Source organism: Lynx rufus, unplaced genomic scaffold (genome assembly GCF_022079265.1).
Source record: "Lynx rufus isolate CCGP_SWC_20201006 ecotype Redwood Valley unplaced genomic scaffold, mLynRuf1.p SCAF_6, whole genome shotgun sequence".
Classification (NCBI taxonomy): Eukaryota; Metazoa; Chordata; class Mammalia; order Carnivora; family Felidae; genus Lynx; species Lynx rufus.
Window position 1 is genome coordinate 106,126,913 of NW_025814878.1, and position 19,460 is coordinate 106,146,372.

The 19,460-nt window shown below is 53.4% G+C and overlaps 2 protein-coding genes across 5 annotated transcripts in view; one reads left to right on the forward strand and one right to left on the reverse strand.

Annotated features, from left to right (window-relative positions):
* Nucleotides 1-8,387, forward strand: part of CCND3 (cyclin D3) — a 98,413-nt gene extending 90,026 nt beyond the window's left edge. For 2 of the 4 annotated variants that reach the window (XM_047102631.1, XM_047102632.1), the window contains 4 exons: nt 2,405-2,620; nt 5,632-5,791; nt 6,542-6,678; nt 7,178-8,387. In XM_047102631.1, coding sequence (XP_046958587.1) covers nt 2,405-2,620; nt 5,632-5,791; nt 6,542-6,678; nt 7,178-7,345 — 681 coding nt within the window. In that variant the 3' untranslated portion in view covers nt 7,346-8,387. Of the gene's footprint in view, nt 1-1,247; nt 1,539-2,404; nt 2,621-5,631; nt 5,792-6,541; nt 6,679-7,177 lie in introns of those variants that run through there. The other 2 variants (XM_047102630.1, XM_047102633.1) reach the window with 2 other exon arrangements.
* BYSL (bystin like) lies at nt 7,243-19,403 on the reverse strand. Its single transcript, XM_047102628.1, has 7 exons — nt 18,790-19,403; nt 15,184-15,346; nt 12,730-12,868; nt 12,247-12,380; nt 11,516-11,676; nt 11,246-11,348; nt 7,243-10,719 (listed from the first exon to the last, which is right to left on the reverse strand). The coding sequence occupies exons 1-7, from the start codon at nt 19,052-19,054 to the stop codon at nt 10,374-10,376; spliced, it is 1,311 nt and encodes a 436-aa protein (XP_046958584.1). The 5' UTR covers nt 19,055-19,403; the 3' UTR covers nt 7,243-10,373.
* Between the last annotated feature and the right edge of the window lie 57 nt (nt 19,404-19,460).

Sequence of the window (19,460 nt, forward strand, 5' to 3'; positions counted from 1 at the left end):
TTTCTAGAATGTAAACGAACATTTCCATGATATGAAAATGACGGTAAAATGTATTCTATAAAACGGAACAACTCACTGAGAGAATGTTTAGCGTAGAACTTGCTATAACAGTGTCCTGTCTCTTAACAAGTCACTTCTGTGGCTCCTTCCTCGGGAGGGCCCCAGGAGAGGCAGGGATCCCCAAGGCCGCCTCCCATTTGAAGCCTTACTGGAGGCCTGTGGTCTGCCTCTTGGTCATGTAGAATCCAGCTTTGGGGAAACTGCAAAGTAACCCAAAGTTTGGGAAGTAGGTTTATAGAGTCTGAGCTAGAAACTCCTTCTCAGAGGATCTAGTTTCTCCGCCCACGTTTTCCTCAAACAGAAACTAAGGCCGACTTCGGGGCTTGTCCAAGGCCACACAGCCAACTGAATGACAAGGTGAGGCCTTGAATCCTTGGCCTTTCCGCCCGGTTGTATTTGTGTAATATGCAGATTTAGACCGGCCCTTCTCATACTTTAATGTGCACGGGGATCACCAGGGATCTTGTTGAAATGCAGATTTTGATCCGGCTCGTCTCGGTGGGCCACTTCTAACCAGCTCTCGGGGAGGGCCGTTTTTGTTGGTCTGGGGATCGCAGTTTAAGTAGCAGTGGTGTAGAGCACAGATTCTGGAGCCAGACTTCAGCTTCCAGGTCCTGGCTCTGCCACAGGCTAACTATGATTGTTACCCTCGCTGTGCTTCGGTTTCGTCATCTGCGAAATCAGTTTAACACCTGAGAGTTGTCGTGAGGAGTTAATAAGTTGCTACACGTTAAGTGCTTAGGTCGTTGTGCACTACGAAGTGCCCAGTCGATTATCATTCATATTGCCCAGAGCAATCAGCGGGTGAAGTAGGGTTTGTCGAATGAATGAATAACCTTTGGAAAAAAGTTCTTTCCCTGGAGGCTAGCGTCTGAGAAGCAAAAGGGGAGGGCTCGTCGGAGGGGAAGAGGCCCACCTCCAAGGAGCTTCTCTCCAGCGGGTGGTCAGAAGGGCCGGGAGCGCCCGGAAGCCGGCCGGCCCGCGCCCCGCGGACCAATGCGGCCGCCCGGGGGGAGGGGGCGGCCAGCCAGCCCTTTCCGTCTGGGGCTCCGGCGGCCCCGCCCCTTGCGCGTTGAGACGCTCGCATTCCACGGTTGCTACATCGTCGCGAGGGGCGGGGCGCCTGTCAGGGAAGCGGCGCGCGCGCCGGCGCGGGCGGGCTGGGGCTCGGCCGCGCAGTGCCAGCGCCAGCACCAGACCCGCGCCCCGCGCAGTCCCGACCGCCGCCTGCGTTCTGGCTCGCGAGCCCCAGCTCCCGCCCGCCCGTGCGCTGCCCGAGTATGGAGCTGCTGTGCTGCGAGGGCACCCGGCACGCGCCCCGGGCCGGGCCGGACCCGCGACTGCTGGGGGACCAGCGTGTCCTGCAGAGCTTGCTCCGCCTGGAGGAGCGCTACGTGCCCCGCGCCTCCTACTTCCAGTGTGTGCAGAGGGAGATCAAGCCGCACATGCGGAAGATGCTGGCGTACTGGATGCTGGAGGTATCTTCCGGAAGGGTCTCCCCTCCCCCGCCGCCCGGCTCCGGACATCTCCGGGCCGCCCTGTGGGGACATCCTGGTCTCAACAACAATCAGCAAGATGCTTCGGTGGCTCAGATCCCCGGGGCCTGGTCTCTCACTCGGGCACCGCAGCGAGCCGACTGCCTCCGTGGTGTCCCTTTCCCTTCCCCAGCCCTAACTCTGACTGCCGGTCGTTCGGCACCCTCCCTAACCCTTCCTTCGGGCCAGGAAAGCGGGACCGGGGCCACCCTCTCCCCTCCGGCTTCTCTCAGCGTCTCCTGCTTCCCTCCCCCGCTCGGATTGCTCGGGAGAGCGCGCCTGGAAAACCCTGGGCTCGGCCGCCCCCGCCCCAGAGCCGGTTCCTGTGTCTGTCGCGGGGTTCTGGCGGGGAAGACGGTGGGGGTGGCGCGCGCGCTGTTCCGGCAGTCAGGGAAATGAAAAGTGCGGGAGGCAGCGGCTGGAGTCTCCTCCCTTCCCTTTGGGTGTGTACAGTGGGTGGTGGTAATGGGGGTAAGGTCCCAGTTCTCTGCCCACCGTGGCTAACTCTTCCGTCCCTCAACCCCCTTCTTGCTATGGGGGAGGGCAGTCTCAGTTTGGAATCCTTGAGGAAGGGAGCCTCTGGCGTACCCCCACCCCCCAGGGGAGGGGGAAGGAGGCAGGCTACGCGGAGGAAGTGGGGGGCGTCACCTTAGGGAAGGCGCATCCTCCGTATTAGTCCTTGTCTCAGAAGGTTACACCCCCCCCCCATTTTTTTGCCCCTCATCCACTTCCCTTCAACGCCCCCCCCCTTAAGTGCTGCTGCGTTCCCCATGCCCCTGCCCTAGAAGTGACTGTGCGCCCTCCCCCAGGTTTGTGAGGAGCAGCGCTGTGAGGAGGAAGTCTTCCCCCTGGCCATGAACTACCTGGATCGCTACCTGTCCTGCGTCCCCACCCGAAAGGCGCAGTTGCAGCTCCTGGGTGCGGTCTGCATGCTGCTGGCCTCCAAGCTGCGCGAGACTACGCCCCTGACCATCGAAAAACTGTGCATCTACACCGACCACTCTGTCTCTCCCCGCCAGCTGCGGGTGCGTGCATAACTCTCCCCACCCCCCTACATACTGTCACCACACTTATGAGGAAAAGGAAGGCCAAGACCTCAGAAACTTTCTGCCCCTGGGGAGGGTAGCAGAACCGATTTTATTTTATTATTATTATTTTTTTTTGGACAAAAGATACGGCAGTGTGGGGGACAGTCAGACGGTCAGGGTAGCTAACCGCGGCCTCCAAGCTTGAGCTGCCAGCATGAATTGAATCCCCTTCTCCTGACCTCCAGGGGGTGCCATTCCTTCCTGGTCTTTCCCCCAGATAGCAGCAAGTCAAACTGCATGTCTATACTCACTAGTACTTTGCCTCTGGGTTTACACAGCCACCATGAGTTATTTATTGGCAGCAAAAGGACATGCCTGCACACCCCCACTGGAGTGGGGGAGTGGAATGTGCTTCATGTGGGGGAGGGGGCTGCCTTGGTTGACTCTTTATCCCAGTGTGGACTTTGTGATTGAAAAGCCTCCTAGAGCCGATTAAAGTCAGGCCCCGATTGCTCTCAGGAAGGGCCAAGGAGTTGTCATCCCACCTTCTTTCCTTCCTTTTCTATCCCAGAAGAGCTAGCTCCTTCCAGGTCCTCGTTCTGAGGAACTCGAGCAGCTGCTTCAGGCCTGGTGGGATCACCTCTCCCTTTCCCCCTTAGCCAAAGGCCAGAGCTGAGGGATAGCCCGGGAGCTGAACTGCAGCTGCTTCCGATGTGATAATGATGCCCCCTCCCCTGGCCCACCCACTCTGACCGAGGTCTTTCATAACCCTGTGGGGAGCTGCTGTCACTCCTGTGGTTTGGGAAGTGGCTCCCTGGGCCCCTTGCTGGGAACTTGGGCTGGGCTCTTCCCGAGGCAGGGCAAGGGAGTCAAGGCTCTCTTTCCCCCACTGAGCCTGGAGAGGAGGTGGGGAAGCCGCTTGGATCTGGAAGAGGTTATTCAGGGCAGGCGGATCATCTCCTGGGGGGCCTGGGGGAGAGGATGGGTGAGCTGGCACCTTCCTCCACCTTGCTCCGCGGCGGCCAAGTCTTCTTCTGACCCTGAGAGGAGTCTCTGGGCCCCATCTCCCGGGGAGGAGGGCAGTATGCAGGCTGCTGTGATTGGCTGGCCGGGAAGCCAGGGTACTGGGGCCCCCGACTGCTGCTTGTCGAGGAACAGGATTCCTCTTCCTGCCAAGTAGCTCTCTGAGATGGGAGTAGGAGGCCAGAGTTGGGAATCCGGGAGGCCCCACGGCTCTTTGTGATGAATCTGGTAGTTTTTGGCAAGTCTGAAGGTGGAGCTGGTTTCCAGGGCCAGCGAGCAAGATGTTTCTGGAGGGGTTTGGGCTGGAAGGTAGAAGGGTACTTCCTTTTTGTGAAAAGACTGGCATGGTGTGTGTGCCTTTGTGTGAGGGTAGTCTCTCAGAACAGGCCACAAGGACTCTTCATCTTTTCCCTGTGCCTGAGCCGGGGGTGGAGTGTGCAGATGTCTTCTTACAAGGACAGAGTTGGAAGGGACTGCACAGAACTCCACTCAGTCCAAACCCTTGTTGCAGCAGAGGGGGTCGAGGCCCAGAGAAGGAGGGAAAGGTCCCCGTCCTGCCTCAGCACTGCACTGAAGCGGCTGAGGAGGGTCTGGGTCTGGGTCTCCAGGCTAGCCCAGGTGGCCTTAAAGCCTACAGATGTGATACGAGCTGCCAGCCACCACCACTAATCGCTCCCAGGGGTGTGTTCCCCACCAGGCGAGGGCTGAGATTCTCAGGAGTTGCCCAGATACAGGGTAGGGTGGCTGCCTTCCCGCACATGGGACCCCCTCCTTCCATGCCTCCCCACAGGGAGACCCCCATTGCAAGTCGCCTTCCAGATCTTTCCTTGGAGGGTAGGTGCTTTCTGGTCACTTCTGGGTTAGGAGCTAGAGAACTGGGGCAAGCATGAGTAGAATGCTGGCTTCTCGGCCCAACTTCTTTTGGCTCTGGGCCAGGCCCTTTTCTGTAGGGCCCTGTGAGAGGCTTAGGGCTGATTTATGAGGATGACACCTAGGTGGGGGCCGGGAGAGGGACAGCTGTGACTGACGGCCTGGAAGAGGTTGGGTGGGGTTGCCATTTCTGCCTTAGTAAGGGGCCAAACCCGAGAGTTCCTTCCTGTGATAAAACAGTGAAGAAATCCTCATGTGTGCAACTCAGAAATGGGGCCAGGACTAGGAACCTCAGATGAGTGGATTGGGTGGGGCGCCCAGCCTCCCCCAGGACGTAGCAGTGGTATGTAGCTGTGGGCAGGTGGAGATGCTATTTGGTCCCTCAAGGATCGCCTGGATCCGTCCTGCCTGGCTGGGCCTCTGCTTCGCTTCCTGAGATTTCAGTGACGCTAGCCACTGTGGTTCCAGGTAAAGCCACTGTGGTTCCAGGTGGCGTGGGGTGCTGTGTCTCAGGACTCACCCCCAGTGTCCCACCAACACTGTGGGATGTGGCTTAAGTTGGGCAACCTCTCCTTTGAGGAACCTCAGGGTTGGTTCAGTGGGTGTGTCACAGGAGGCGCGGCCTCACGCTCATTTGGGTGTCTTCAAGAGGTGCGGACTTGGCTGGGATGCAGGACTGGAGAGGCCCTTTCACAAATCCTTGGGATTACGGAGAGCCGTTCTGCTTCACCCCAGAGGAGGCTCAAGGTTGTGATGCCTGCCGCTGCAGTCTTTTCGTTCAACCTTGGCCGGAGAAGTACTCTGAGCCCTGCACGAAGTCAGGAGAAGGCCTGGCTTATTGGCCCCCGAAAGAGAACCAAATAGGATTGAAAGAGACAGTTCATATCAAACACGTAGTTCTGGCACCTTGTAAATGAGCAGTAGATGCTCAAAGCAAGTGCCCCCAATTCTTCCGCGCCCTGGACTCCCTACTCCACGCCGGTTCTTTAACCCAGAAGCAGAACTGGGGCCCTCGCCTTCAAGTTTGATGGGCTTCCTTCCCTGTGACATTTCTGCTTTACTCCCTACCCTTCCCTTCTTCAGCCACTGACTCCACCCTCTTTCCCAAACACCAGGACTGGGAGGTGCTGGTCCTGGGGAAGCTCAAGTGGGACCTAGCTGCTGTGATTGCCCATGATTTCCTGGCCCTCATTCTGCACCGGCTCTCTCTGCCCCGTGACCGGCAGGCCTTGGTCAAAAAACATGCCCAGACCTTTTTGGCCCTTTGTGCTACAGGTAAGAGCCCTATATACATTTTTGCCAGGTGAGGGAAATACAAATACTTGGAAGGGTGGGAGGTAACTGGATTCTGCTTCATACTCCTCTCAAAATTTGTCAATATTATCTCTCTTCTGGAGGCTCAGAAGAGGCAGCAGAACATGATCAGAGCTGTATGGATTTTTTTTTTCTTTTTAGTGTTTATTTTTGAGAGAGACACAGTGTGAGTGGGGGAGGGGCAGAGAGGGGACACAGAATCTGAAGCAGGCTCCAGGCTCTGAGCTGTCACACGGGGCTCGAACTCGTGAACCAAGAGATCATGACCTGAGCTGAAGTTGGACACTTAACCAACTGAGCCACCCAGGCACTGCAGAGCTGTATGGGATTTTAGAGACCACCAAGTCTGTAAGTGGCTTGGAGAAGTGACTTGCTCAGGGTCTCACAGTCATTAAGTTGGGAGCACAACCAAGGTCTCTTGACCCTGGTTTTGTTTCCACACCAGGGAGAGACTCCTTCACCCTCTGGTCCCTGGCACACCGACCACCTTGGAGCAGACACACTTGTGCAAGTTTCCTGTTCACCCTGGTCCTCTCTAGGAGAGGCCCCTTCCTGCCTTTCTCCCTCGTTGCTCTTATAGTACTCACTGCTGGGGTTTCTGGTATGCCCTCAGCTCTATTCTCACTGCCTGGCATTTTTGGAGCAGTAGGAAGTCCGTGCTGGCCGTGATCTTTTAAGCCTTTGCCTCATGGTTCCCTCTTCCTTTCCAAGATTACACCTTTGCCATGTACCCACCGTCCATGATCGCCACGGGCAGCATTGGGGCTGCAGTGCAAGGCCTGGGCGCGTGCTCCACGACTGGGGATGAGCTCACAGAGCTGCTGGCAGGGATCACAGGCACAGAGGTGGTGAGTGCAGGGGCGCCGGCTGTGGCCGGTCAGCACTTCCTCAAGCAGTGCTATTCCCTGAGTCTCCAGCAGAGGGAGGAATGCATCCCTAGGCTGGTCTCCACTCCTGGTCTCAGGTGCCCCACCCCTGGGGCTTCTGTGGCCTTCTCTCTTGGTCTGGAGAAGAGCAGGTGGCTTGGGTGGGTTGAAGGGCACTGTTACTGGGTGCCCTTTTCCTGCCAAATGATGTGCAAGAGTGGGGGTGGGGGAGCTGCTGTCAGATTATTGGGCTGCTCTCACACTCCCTTGCCACATCCTCTTGCCAGTTTCTTAGAACTGAAGGCTGATTCCTGGGGCTGGGTTGTAGCCTAACCTCCCAACTTCCCTGTGTGCTGGAAGGTGTCCCTCACCCGCATCTGCTGCCAGATGCTGTGGGGGTGGGAAGCAGACCCTTCATTCCAAAGGGGACCTTCTGCCCTCCACCCAGCAGTCACTCTTTGCTGTTCCCTCGTGTTTGCAGGACTGCCTGCGGGCCTGTCAGGAGCAGATTGAAGCTGCGCTCAGGGAGAGCCTCAGAGAAGCCGCCCAGACCTCGCCCAGCCCTGCACCCAAAGCCCCCAGGGGCTCCAGTAGCCAGGGGCCCAGCCAGACCAGCACTCCCACAGATGTCACAGCCATTCACCTGTAGCCCCGGAGAGGCCCCCTCCAGTGGCCACTGGCAACAGAGGAGGGGACACTGCCACCCCCCCCCCCCCCCCGCCTGCAGGAACGAACCACGCCACGCCACGCCACATCGGAAGCCTGAGGGGGCCCCCTCCTGTTCGCCCCTCGCCAAGATGAAGGGGGCAGGCCCTACCTATCCCTGCAGTGTGCACTAAGGGGCCTGGCCAGCCGTGTTTGGGTGGCCCGCCAGGCTCCTCCTTTTCCCTGCATCTGACCGGCTTCGCTCTTTCCCTGATCCTAGCTGGCGGTGGGCCAGGCTGGTCGGAAATGAAATTGAAGTAGGTAAAATACATGCACCAGCGTTCCTTTTTGAGGCCCCCTTATTTCTGGGGCTCTCGTGTTCTCAAATGCCAAAATGCCCCCAGTGCCTTGTAAAGGTGTTGCACCTTCCAGAGTTCATGTATTTGGATTGGGGTCTTTCTGAAGAGATTTCAGAGATGCTGATAGACATGTGTGAGGGGAAACAGTCTGGACAGCTCCTCCTGACACGCTTTGGAGGCCCCAATATAATCCGTGCGCGTAGCTGCTCCTAGAGGGAGGGACCAGGCCTCTGTCCGAGGGGCAGGCAAGAACCAACCAATCCCTCCTTGCTTTGCTTTCCGCTCAGCTTCTCCTGTGTGATTGAGGGGGGTTAGTGCTGAAGGAAGAAGTTGTTTTAATTTATTAATTGCTTTGAGGACAACTGAAAGAGGGTGTGGTGGGGCCCATCGACCCCACACGCGGTGGTAACCCTGGTGGTTGCTGCATCCCTCCCCTCTGCTACTGGCTGGAGGATCTTTGTGGCCAAGGAGCTGCTACAGCCTGGGGTAGGGCCATGCCCTCCTCTCCCTCTGGCCCTCTGCCCCATTCTCTGGGGGTGGGGGATGGAGTAGGGATAAACTGGAGGTGACTGAGCCCCTGTCTGGAGAGGGAGGCGAGCCCTGTTGACACAGGTCTTTCCTACGGCCACAAGGTCCAGGCTGGTGGCCCAGGACCATCATGCTACCTTAATAAAGATTCTGGAATAAGCCTGGCTTTGGCTTCTTGGATTGGATGGTGCTATGGGGAAAAGCCGTTTCTGGGCTGCATGAGGGAAGCAGGGCAGAAGTCAAGGGTCATCATGCAGAGATTACCACAAGCCATTTCTGTAAGGGGCCAGGAAGTAAATATTTCAGGCTTTGTGGGTCATTTGGTTTCTGCCCCAGATATAGTCAGCTCTGCTTTACAATGGGATGTACACATTCCTAAAATTCACTGCACCATGCAAAATTGCACAATAAAAACCACAGGGCTCATGGGAAACCGGGCTTGAGGCACAATACTCAAAAAAACTTAATGAGTGACACATTTCTTAAAGGAAATAAAGTGGATAACCCAGTTTTCAGTTTGAAAGGTTAAGAAACCTGTACTAGGACACAGCCCTTTTATCTTGGAAAAGACCTGAAGTATGTGGAAGCAGAGGTCAGAAGGCTGTGGAAGGGGAGCAAAGCCACCAGGTGTGGGTGTGGCTCTCCATGCAAGGTGAGCAGAGGCTGCTCTGGGTACGTGCAGGTGGTGTCGCCTGGCTGGCCTCCGCTGGGCAGTTCCCACCTAGTGTTTCTTAGAGAAAACTGCATGTAAACGGGAAACTTGTGATCAACTTCTTCCCAAATGCATTAACTGGGTTGGAACGAATTCACGTTTCCAAAAGCAAATAAGCAGCGTTCTAGCAGGACCGTACGGCTGACTTTTAGGTAACGTGGGCTTGAACCCTGCAGGTCCTCTTCTGCACAGACTTTTTTCCAGGAGACATATAAACGTATGGTATTCATATAGTGTGAATTGTGCTCTAAACGTTATTTTGTGATTTTCTCAACATTTTCTTTTCTCAGGTGTACTTGATAGAATACTATATATGTGACATAACCTACAAAACATGTTAATCCACTGTTGATGTTACCAGTAAGGCTTCCAGTCAACAGTAGGCTACTGGTAGTTAAGTTTGGGGAGTCAAAAATTACACACAGATTTTTGGCTATGTAGGGGGTTGGTGCCTGTAAGCCCTGCACTGTTCAAGGGTCAACTGTGCTCAGTTCTGCTGCTGGAGCATGAAAGCAACCATAAAAATCAAGTGGCTAGGCACGGCTGCGTCCCAACACAACTTTACTTATGGACACTGAAATGTGAATTTCATAGAATTTTCATCTCTCACAAAATATTATTTTTTCCTAACCATTTAAAAAATGTAAAAATCATTCTTACCTCATGGGCAATAAGAAAATGGGCATATGACTCTAGTCTGCCAATCCCTGATCTAAAACTTTAAATTAGCCAAGAAATTTAGAAAAACTGTCTGGTGGGGACTCTGGATCTACTCCTTCCGGGGCCTGATTTTCTTCCCTCTGTAGCCTCAGTTTCCTCTAGGGACTTTCTCCTGCAGCAATCCACCCACAGAGGAGACAGGACCATCTTTTGAACAACCTCCAAAATAGCCTCTGCCTCCAGTTGAAGGCAGAGGATGCCTCAAGGGGCTAATAGGGTGGGTAGGGCGTGGAGACACAAACTTGTAGAATAAGGAGATGGGGGTATCCTCTGTAAACTGGCAAGAATCCACTCCTCGACAGGAACAGAGAAGAGCTTCCCTCCAGCTAAAGAGGGAAAGCACAAAGATCTCCATCGATCACATCAAAACACAAAAGTTCAATAAATACCTGCCTTTGGTTTTTATCCCCATCCCAGTGACTTGACACAAGAGCCTGAGAAAAAGAACCTATTCCACGCCCCAGTCAGGGAGTGGGGATGCTGGCATGTGGCATCTCAAGTCACGTCTCACAACCGAACAGGGACGAAGGCCTAGGATGGAAGAAGGGCCCAGCCAGACCCTTAATCCTCCCTGTCAGGTGCAGGGAGCCACAGATGCCTGGGACCTCTCTCCCTGCCCTGATCTGGGACTTCAGCTGTAAAATCTCGGTGTCGCCAGCAGGGATCCTGGTGTCCCCCCCCCATGCCCCTCAGACCAGGGCGAGTAACTTTCCTCACTCCATGGTGACAGGAACGTCTTCCACGTCTCGGGGCACTGCACTCTGAAGTTCACGCCTGATCTCAGGGGACAGCTGTGGATGGGGCTGCAGCCGGAGCAGTTCCAAGAGGGCCTCCTTCTGATCTGTGGCCAGGTCTGCCTTGTAGCGCTGGACCAAAGTCAGGAGGCACTGGTGCCAGAGCACGGGCAGTTCGCGCCTCTCTGTCCGGAAGCCCAGGAAGTGGAAGACCAGGGCGTCTAGCACCCGGTAGGGCAGTGCGTACTTCTTATCCAGCAGCAGCCGAAGGAAGATGCTGTTGGCACCGCTGTATTCCATCTCGGCAATTTTCAGCATGGCCGCACTGGTGAGGAAGGGTCAGTGGTGGGGGAGATGCTGGAGGCAAGATCCGCCCTCTCCCCTGCCTCTTCCCCTCCCCTCCTCTGCTGGCCCCTGCACTGCACCGTGCCTATTCTTAAGGGGGCCATCTCAGGCCTCCTTCTCACCTACCCCAGCTTCTACTCCTCGGCCTCAGTCACCAGCTGTATACGCATTCACCCCAAATCCCTACCTCTGGTTCAGCCTGCTCGTCTCAGTACCTGGCTAGAATACATTCAAGCACCTGAAGATCTCCACCCCTAACATCCTTTCTTCTCATGTTTCCTATTCGTTCATTCAACTATTTACTGTGCCAGGTGGGGATCCTGTTTCGGGGGAACTTACATTCTGTTGGTGTAGTAACGCACCCAACAGCTTAAACAACCCACAGATCCAGGGCTGCTCCTAGCTCCTTCCTCACTCTGTCCATCCCCTCCAGCCCCAGTCCTGGGATTCTCCTATCTGGATGCCTCCTGACTCATAGTCCTCTTCCCCCCTCCCCCCAACACTACCTGGAGTGCAACACAGGGATGGAGCATTTGGTGATGATGCTACCCACGATGATGGCTTCCCGGAGGGTACAGGTGCCAGACTCACACAGTGGGATCAGGATCCCTGGGGAGGGTCAGAGGGGAAGGCACTTTGAGCCCAGGGTGAGAGGAGAGAGCCACAGCAGGAAGCACCCCCCACCCACCCGAGACAGTCATCTCCTGTCAGGCTTGTTGCTTTCACCTGCAGGGGCTCTAGCCCCTCCCTCTCTTAGCGGCCTCCCGGGTTCCCACCTTTAAACCAGGCTCCGGGCTTGAACAGGGCCTTCTTGAGTGCCATGTAGAGGTGGAAGTTGAGTCGTTTGTATTCAGCGATGTCATCTCGTACCCGGGGGAGCAGGACAAGATTGTAGAAGCGCTGGGCCATGCGTTCCTTGAGGTTAGAGGCAAAAATCCTATTTTGGGGAAGATATGGGGGAGACTCCAGCTCACATGATAGCCCAGAGCTGGCATTTTAAATACACTGTGGACGGTGAACACTGGAGATTCGAGGGGTGTGCAGAAGTGACCCGTGTGCGCCTGCTACACCCGCCACGTTAGGAAGGGAACGGGAGGGGCTACGAGGGGTACCTAAACGGAGTCAACGCTCTGTCCTGGGGGAGCCACAGCTCTCCTCTGTTCACCTTCCCTCCCTGACATGGGTTTGTTCTCTCCACCCTGGTGTCGCAGGGGACCCGAGCATGCCCAGGGAGCCACAGGCTTTGGAGGCCACTCTGACACCCCAGGGACTGTGCTCCAGTAGTTATAAGCCTTTCTCCTGGAAACTCATCACAGGCGAGTCTCAACAGGGTCCCGGCCCCAAAACATGGAAACGGGAAAAGCTGGGAAAACAGTGACCTACAGAAGCACAAGACAGAGCTCTGGGGCAAAGCTCAAATGTAACGGCCAAGGCAGAGAAAGCCTGTCTCCCCACAGCCAGCATTTACCTACAGACCCCAGGCCACCCGAACCCCCATCTACTCCACCTGGTGGCTTGGTACATGGCGGCTGCTGTCCAGGCCTCAGGGTCTGTAACGTAGAGGATCTGCTCCCAGTTGGAGAGTGCAGGGATGATCTTGAAGGCCTTGGGCAGCTTCCCACTGCGGTACTTAGATAACACCTGCGGAGGCGAGCGCAAATCATCACTGTCAATGACACGTGCGCCGTGTGCCAGGTCCCTGTCTGGGTGCTTTTCACAGATTAGCTCAATCCTCACAACAATTCTGAAGGGTATGTCATCAGCACCCTCATTTTCCAGATGGGGAAACCAAGACCACAGTTAAGTAATCTTCCCCAAGGCCACCAAGTCCCTGAGTAGCAGAGCAGAAATCTGAACCCACGCACTGGGGCTCTTAACCTGCTCTTGGCCACCATGCCTCATTTGTACAAGACGTGGGCACCCAAACCCTTAGTGCGAGCCCACGGCCCCTGGGAGGGTATTTCATCGTGGCTCTCCACTCGGCTCTTACCTCCCGGACCCCTCTGTAGACTTCCAGAACCCGGGGGTCCAGCTGCGGCATAGGAAAGCCTGACACCTCTGACATGACCGTCTCAACTTCCGTCTGCTTCTCGGTCAGCTTCTCCATGATGATGTCAGCCAGGGTGCGCCTAGGAGTAAGGAAGGTGCGGGAGGGAAGCAGGGACGGCTGTGGCCAGTCCAGGAAGCTCTACACTCCCCCCACAGTCCCTTGTGAGCTCCAGTACATCTGTGATCCCGCTGGGATGTGCGGCCCCAGTCTCCCTGGGTCTTACTGCCCACCACAGAATCCCTGCAGGGTGCAGAGGACCCAAAGGTCATTCGACCTGGGACAAAGCTGACGGTTGTGTGGAGGTGAAGAACCAGGACTCTGTAATCAGTCTGCCTGGGTTCAAATTCTGGCTCTTCCTCTCCCTACATGACCCTGGGCATGCTCCTTGGTCTCTCTATGCCTCAGTTTCCTCGTCTGTGAACCAGGGATAGTAACAGTACCTCCTCATAAAGTTACCGTAAGGATTACGTGAGTTAACGTATGTCCAGTATTTGGAACTGTTGGCACACAGCAAGTATGTAGTAAGCGTTGCCTGTTTCAAACACGTTCACCACTCGCCGATAATATGTTGAGGACTCTCCAGTTACAAAATTCTAGTCTGACCTCTCTAAAGACACATCTCAGTTTTTTACCAAGATTTCAAGTAGCTGGAGCCATTAAGGGGGTGGCTGTGACACAAACATCCCCTCAATTTAATTTATTAAAATTTATGTAGATATTTCTAAGAGTATGATGTTTCTCTCAGGTTCCTTCCACAGAGTGCATCAAACATAACTCTATCACGAGAATTCACAATTACTGTCACAGTGTGCTTTGGTAAAAGAATGCTAAGGTATTTTTAAAATGGCTCCTGTTTTTTCAACACCAGGCACTGAAGCAGGACTTTCCAGATGTTATTCCATGTAGTCAGTGCAATATCTGATAGAAGTGTCATTACCGTCATTATTCAGACACAGGAACTGATACCCAGACAGGTCAATAACTCAATCAAGCTCTCAGAGCTCTCAAGTGGGGAGAGTCAAACCCTGGTCTTTCAGGTTCTAAAGTTCAGGTACTTTTATACAATACTGAGCCCCAAACTAAATGGGCCTCTGCTGAGTTCACGTGGCTCTGGATCTGCTTTCGGAAGGTGCCAACCATCAATTCTCAAGACTGTCAGGAGCCCCTGTTTCTGGTAGCATTACTCTTTTATTTACTGCAAGCTATGAAATCATCCTACCCATAATGTCAGAGTGATGTGTTACGGGGGCGCCTCAGGGACTGTCAGTTAAGCGTCCGACTCTGGATTCTCAAATAAGCGACCACGGAACTTAATCATTCAGCTTCCCTGTCTTTCCTCGGTATTACCAGCAATGAGAGATACATCGGCCCCGAAAAAGCCCAAGAACCAAGAACAGTGTCATGTTAAGTGTCACAGGGTCAGAATGAACTAGTTGACGGCCTTTATCCTTTAGACTTCCCTCCCCTGGATCAAAATTGAGGGGCGTAAGAGTTTGATCACAGGAGCTTAAATGCCTGCATGTTGTGGAGCCACCATTTAATATACATGACAACAAATTGTGGTTTTTTGTTTGTTTTGTTTTTTTAATTTTTTTTAACGTTTATTTTTGAGACAGAGAGAGACAGAGCGTGAACAGGGGAGGGGCAGAGAGAGAGGGAGACACAGAATCTGAAACAGGCTCCAGGCTCTGAGCAGTCAGCACAGAGTCCGACGTGGGGCTCGAACTCATGGACCGTGAGATCATGACCTGAGCCGAAGTCGGATGCTTAACCGACCGAGCCACCCAGGCGCCCCCAAATTGTGCTTCTAACAGGAGGTGATTGTGCCCATCAGGGAACATGTGGCAATGTCTGGAGACATTTTTTGGTTGTCATGATGGGGGAAAGGTCACCAATGGTATCCAGTGAGTGGAAGTCAGGCATGCTGCTAAACATTCTACATTGCACAGGACGGCCTCCACAAAAAAAGAATTATCCAGCTCCAAATGCCAATAGTGAGGAGGTTGAGAAACCCTGGATGAAATGAAGCTGAGAGTACGAAAGAGATCTGGCCAAGGAAACTGAACATAGCAGTAAGACAACTGAGCATGCCAAGACCAAAGGCAAAGAGATGGGTCCCCCCACAGGCCTGAAAAATGGCCCTGCAGCTGTTTCCCCAGGCAGTCCGGGCAGTTCTCCCACAGGCAGACAGACAGATGGGCAGGAGGTCTAGTTCATTCTCATTCAGATAGGTCCTTTGAAGATGGGCCAATTTTGCCAAGTTGGTTCCCCACAAATAGCTATGCTCGGACCCTTCCCAAATGTAGGGAATCAAAACTGCCAGGACATGTGCTTCCCTGTGGAAAGCTGCCACCAGGACCCGACACCCCTAATCCCAGGCCACGCCAGCTCTACCTGGCAGGAGGGTTCTTGTTCATGAACATCTCGATGGCACGCTCATCCTCAGGGTCCACAACCACTTCTGCATGATGGCCTGCCCCTGTCATTGTGGCAGCCTTCTCCAGGGTGGGCCACTCCTCGTCCTCGTCATCTGATCCATCCCGCGGGACCCCTGGACCTAGAAGAGATGAAATGGATAAGCAAGGCAAGCAGCGGCTGAGGGATGTAGAGGTCAATTCAACTTTACCCATGATGTGCATACAGGCCTCACATGTGCTTGCAGCAGGTACAGATGGGTGCAGTGGAAGTGATGAAGCGCCCGCTAGCTTCCTGTTCCCAAGGGCTTACAGTCTTTTCTTTTTTTTTAATTTTTTAAAAAATGTTTTTATTTTTGAGACAGAGAGACAGAGCATGAGCAGGGGAGGGGCAGAGAGAGAGGGAGACACAGAATCCAAAGCAGGCTCCAGGCTCTGAGCTGTCAGCACAGAGCCTGACGCGGGGCTTGAACTCACGGACTGTGAGATCATGACCTGAGCTGAAGGCTGACGCTTAACCGACTGAGCCACCCAGGTGCCCCCAAGGGCTTACAGTCTTGAGGAACAAAATGTACAAACGTGAACCAAGGAGATAGCGATGCCAACGAGTAACTGCTGACACGGTACACAGTCAGTCATATAGCAGGAACTATTCTAAAGACTGTACATAACTTTCCTAACACCAAGGGAGGTGCCCTCGTTCTACCCAGTTTCAGATGGGGACCTGGAAGTACAGAAAAAGGAAAGTTAAGTAACTTGCCTAAGGCAGGTAGTCCGGGTTTAGATTATGCATTCTTCACCCCTGTTCTACACACATTGTAGGGCTTCGTGACAGGCCAAAATGAGTGGTAGAGACAAAATATACCACAGGCACACAGAAGGGGGTGAGAGCAGAGGATGGTTAGGCTCTGGATAGGCAGTAAGGGAGATGGAAGAGTGTGGTCCAGACCTGGGTAACAACACTGGCAGGAAGGCTTGGTTACGAGAGTATCTGATAGGCAATAGCAAGAAATGAGATTAGATGGGTAAAGTAAAGCCGGACTGTGGAGGGCCTTGAGGCCAGGCAATGGAGTTCAGATTTCAGTGAAACAACCCATTTTTATAACTGATTCTTGGATGACTCCAGCCGGCTGGCCATTTGGAAAGGGATGTAATAGTCCACGCAGAAAAATAAAATGCTACACATGACCAGCTCCTTAAGAACAGAGGCAGCGTGTGACAAAAGCCAAATGGGAAAGGGGGGGGGGTGCACCAGACGTTTTGTTTCCCCATGCTGACAAATCTCAAATCTGGGCTTGTAGGTAGATTTTCCTTTACCCCAGATACTAACTCCAGCTGCCTCCTGTATGGCAGCTTGGGGATGACCCACAGGCAATTCAAATCTCACTTGTCATCAACTGAACTCACTCCTTCCCTCCTAGGTCTACACTATAGGTCTACACTACTCACTGTGTTCCATGTCTAAGTAAAGAGCACTACCATCCACCCATTGCTAAGCCAGAACCTGGCAGGCCTGCCTCATCCCCTCCCTTCACCCCCAAGACACAATTACCAAGTCCTATTTAATTCTACTTCACACACTATCTCTCAAATCCTTCACAGCTTTGCCTAAGCCTAGATCAGCATCATCTCTTGCCTGTGTTAGTTCAACAGTCCCCTAACAGGTCTCCATATTCTCCAATAGCCTCCCAGTGTTTAGGATAGCTTTAAATCCTGAACACAGCCTCCAAGTCTTTTGTAGATTTGGCTCCTACCTAACTTACTATCATTAACCCATTCACTCAGCAAACACTGGGCGCCTACTATATGTGAGGTACTGTTCTGAGTATTGAAAAAAATCAGTGTAAAAGAGAAACTTATGGGGCTTATGTTTTAATCAGGGAGATAGACGATAATAAATATCAAAAGAAGACAAGTGCTACGAAAAAAGACATAGGGCAGAGCAGAGAAATTGGGAGTGTGGAAACAGGGGAGGGGGGTGTGTTTCCATTTTTAATGGAGTGGCTAGGGCAGCCTCTCTGAGAAGGCGAAGAATCAGGGGAATTAGCCTACAGGGTTATGAAAACAGAAGGAATAACCAGCGCAAAAGCCCTAACTTACTATGTTTAAGGAACAATAAAGCCTGTATGGATGAAGAGGGCGAGGGGAAAGTAGAAGAGCCCAGACTGGCAACAAGGGCAGATCATGTAGGTCTCTGTAGTCCTCTAGCTGTTGAGTTAAGAGTAGACTGGAGGGGGTATGGGAGACTAATGAGGAAGCTACTACAATGATCCAGGGGAGAGATTACGGTGGCTCAAATAGGACTGTGTTCTGAGGTGATGAGAAGTGATCTAACTCTGGATATATTTTGAAGGGAGAGTCAACAGGATTTCCTAACAGATCAGATGTGGGGAAAGAGAGGGGTTCGAGGTTTCTGTCTCGAGCAAATGGAAGGAAATCCTACTATCTGAGACGAGGAGGACAGTGGGAGGAGCGGGTTTGGAGAGAAGATCAGGATTTCTGTTTTGGACATACTGATTTGAGACGTCTATTAGACTTCAAATTGGAGATGCCAAATAGGCAGTTGAAATAGGAGAATCTGATTTTCACGGAACAGATCAAGGCTAGAATACAAAGTTGGGAGCAGTCACCAAATAGAAGATACTTAAACCGAGAAACCGACGACAGCAACAGAAGTGCTGTGAAGAGAAGAGGTCCAAAAACTGAACCTTGTGGCACATCAATAAGAGGGTGAGGACAAAAGAGGAGCCAGCAAAAGATGCTGAGAGGTGAGGAAGTAGTAAAACAGGAATGTGATGGCTTAGAAGCCAAGTAAAGATGCTGAAGCCAGGAGACCAGTGTTCAACTGTTGTCAAACACTGCTCTCAGGACAGATGAAAGATGAGATCTGAGAAACAGATTAAACAACTGGGAGGACCACACTTCCACCCTAATAAAAAATACTGACCATCTTCTAATTAGTTTCTCTTCCTCTTTGGCTCCTAAACAATATTGTTCTTTCTGCTCAGAGCACTCACCACTCGGTTTTCAGGTCTCAGGCACGAAGGTCATGCAGTCTGGGAAGCCTGAACCTCAAAAGTAATGCTACTGTTATAAGAGAAGCTATGTTTTCGTTGTCGTGAAATGTATTATCCTAATAGTTGTCTCTCTGTTGGGCTAGACTGAAAGATCTTGAAGTCAGACACATGTCTTTCTTGTTTTCCTCTTTACCCAAACCATGTAAACTCCTAGCGCAGTGCAAAGCACAGGCTAGACATCCCACAAGTATTTACAGAACAAATAGACAAATGTTAGGAGTTCTTTGCGGCGTGAGCAATTACTTCCTGTTGGTCTAACTTCGGGGATGCCCAGAAGCGAATACTTAAAAACTACAAGTGGGCGTGGAGGGCTCTGACTACTCTAAATCTGCTCCAGGACTGGGGAAACCCTTTGCAAGAGTCATTACCTTTGCAAGGATGTAATGCGGACCCCTTATTTATTTTATTTTCTCATTCCAAACTCCTCCCTGCCGGATACCTTTCGGCCGTCTACCTCTCTTCCCCACAACCAACCACCCTATTCCTGGCACACACCCCCTGCCACTCACCCAGCCTCGTGGTGCGCTCCCGTGGTGCTGCGGGCTTGTCCCCAGTCCCATGCTCGGCCTCCAGCTCCTCCTGCTGCTGCCGCGCTTGTTGCAAAATCCGTCGGGTCAGCCTGGGCCCCACGTACTCTTCCTCTTCTCCGGTCCCGCGACCCCGCCGCTTTTCCCGGGACCCTGCTCGCACCGCGTCCCCAGCCAGGATCTGCTCAGCCAGGGGCGCATGTTTTTCCTGACCTGCGGCTCCGCGAGCCGTCTTGAATTTGGGCATTTTCCCGGAAAACTTTGCCGGAAAGGTTCACACGTGGGGCCACAGGAAAAAGCCTAAAGTGCGCTTGCGCAACGAACTTCCAGCTCCCAAGAGCGCCCCCCCCCACCGCCCACGGAGTTCACGGCGCCACCTAGCGTTCGGAGGCTAGGATGCCATCAGCGCCGCCACACCCCCTAAAAGAGCTCACGGGTCCTGGATCTGGACTTCCGAATGATCTCATTGCACTTAACGCTGACTTCTCGAAGTGGTGGCAGTCCGAGCCATGACTTTCTACCTTCATGGATCTAGGCCTTCTGTGCCCAGCAAAACGTGAACTTGGAGCTGGAAGCCAGGACGTCACCGGAGGCGTCACCCAGGAGGTGCCTAGACCCGCCCCTGTTCCTCGTGAGCGCGTCTACTGGGCGCT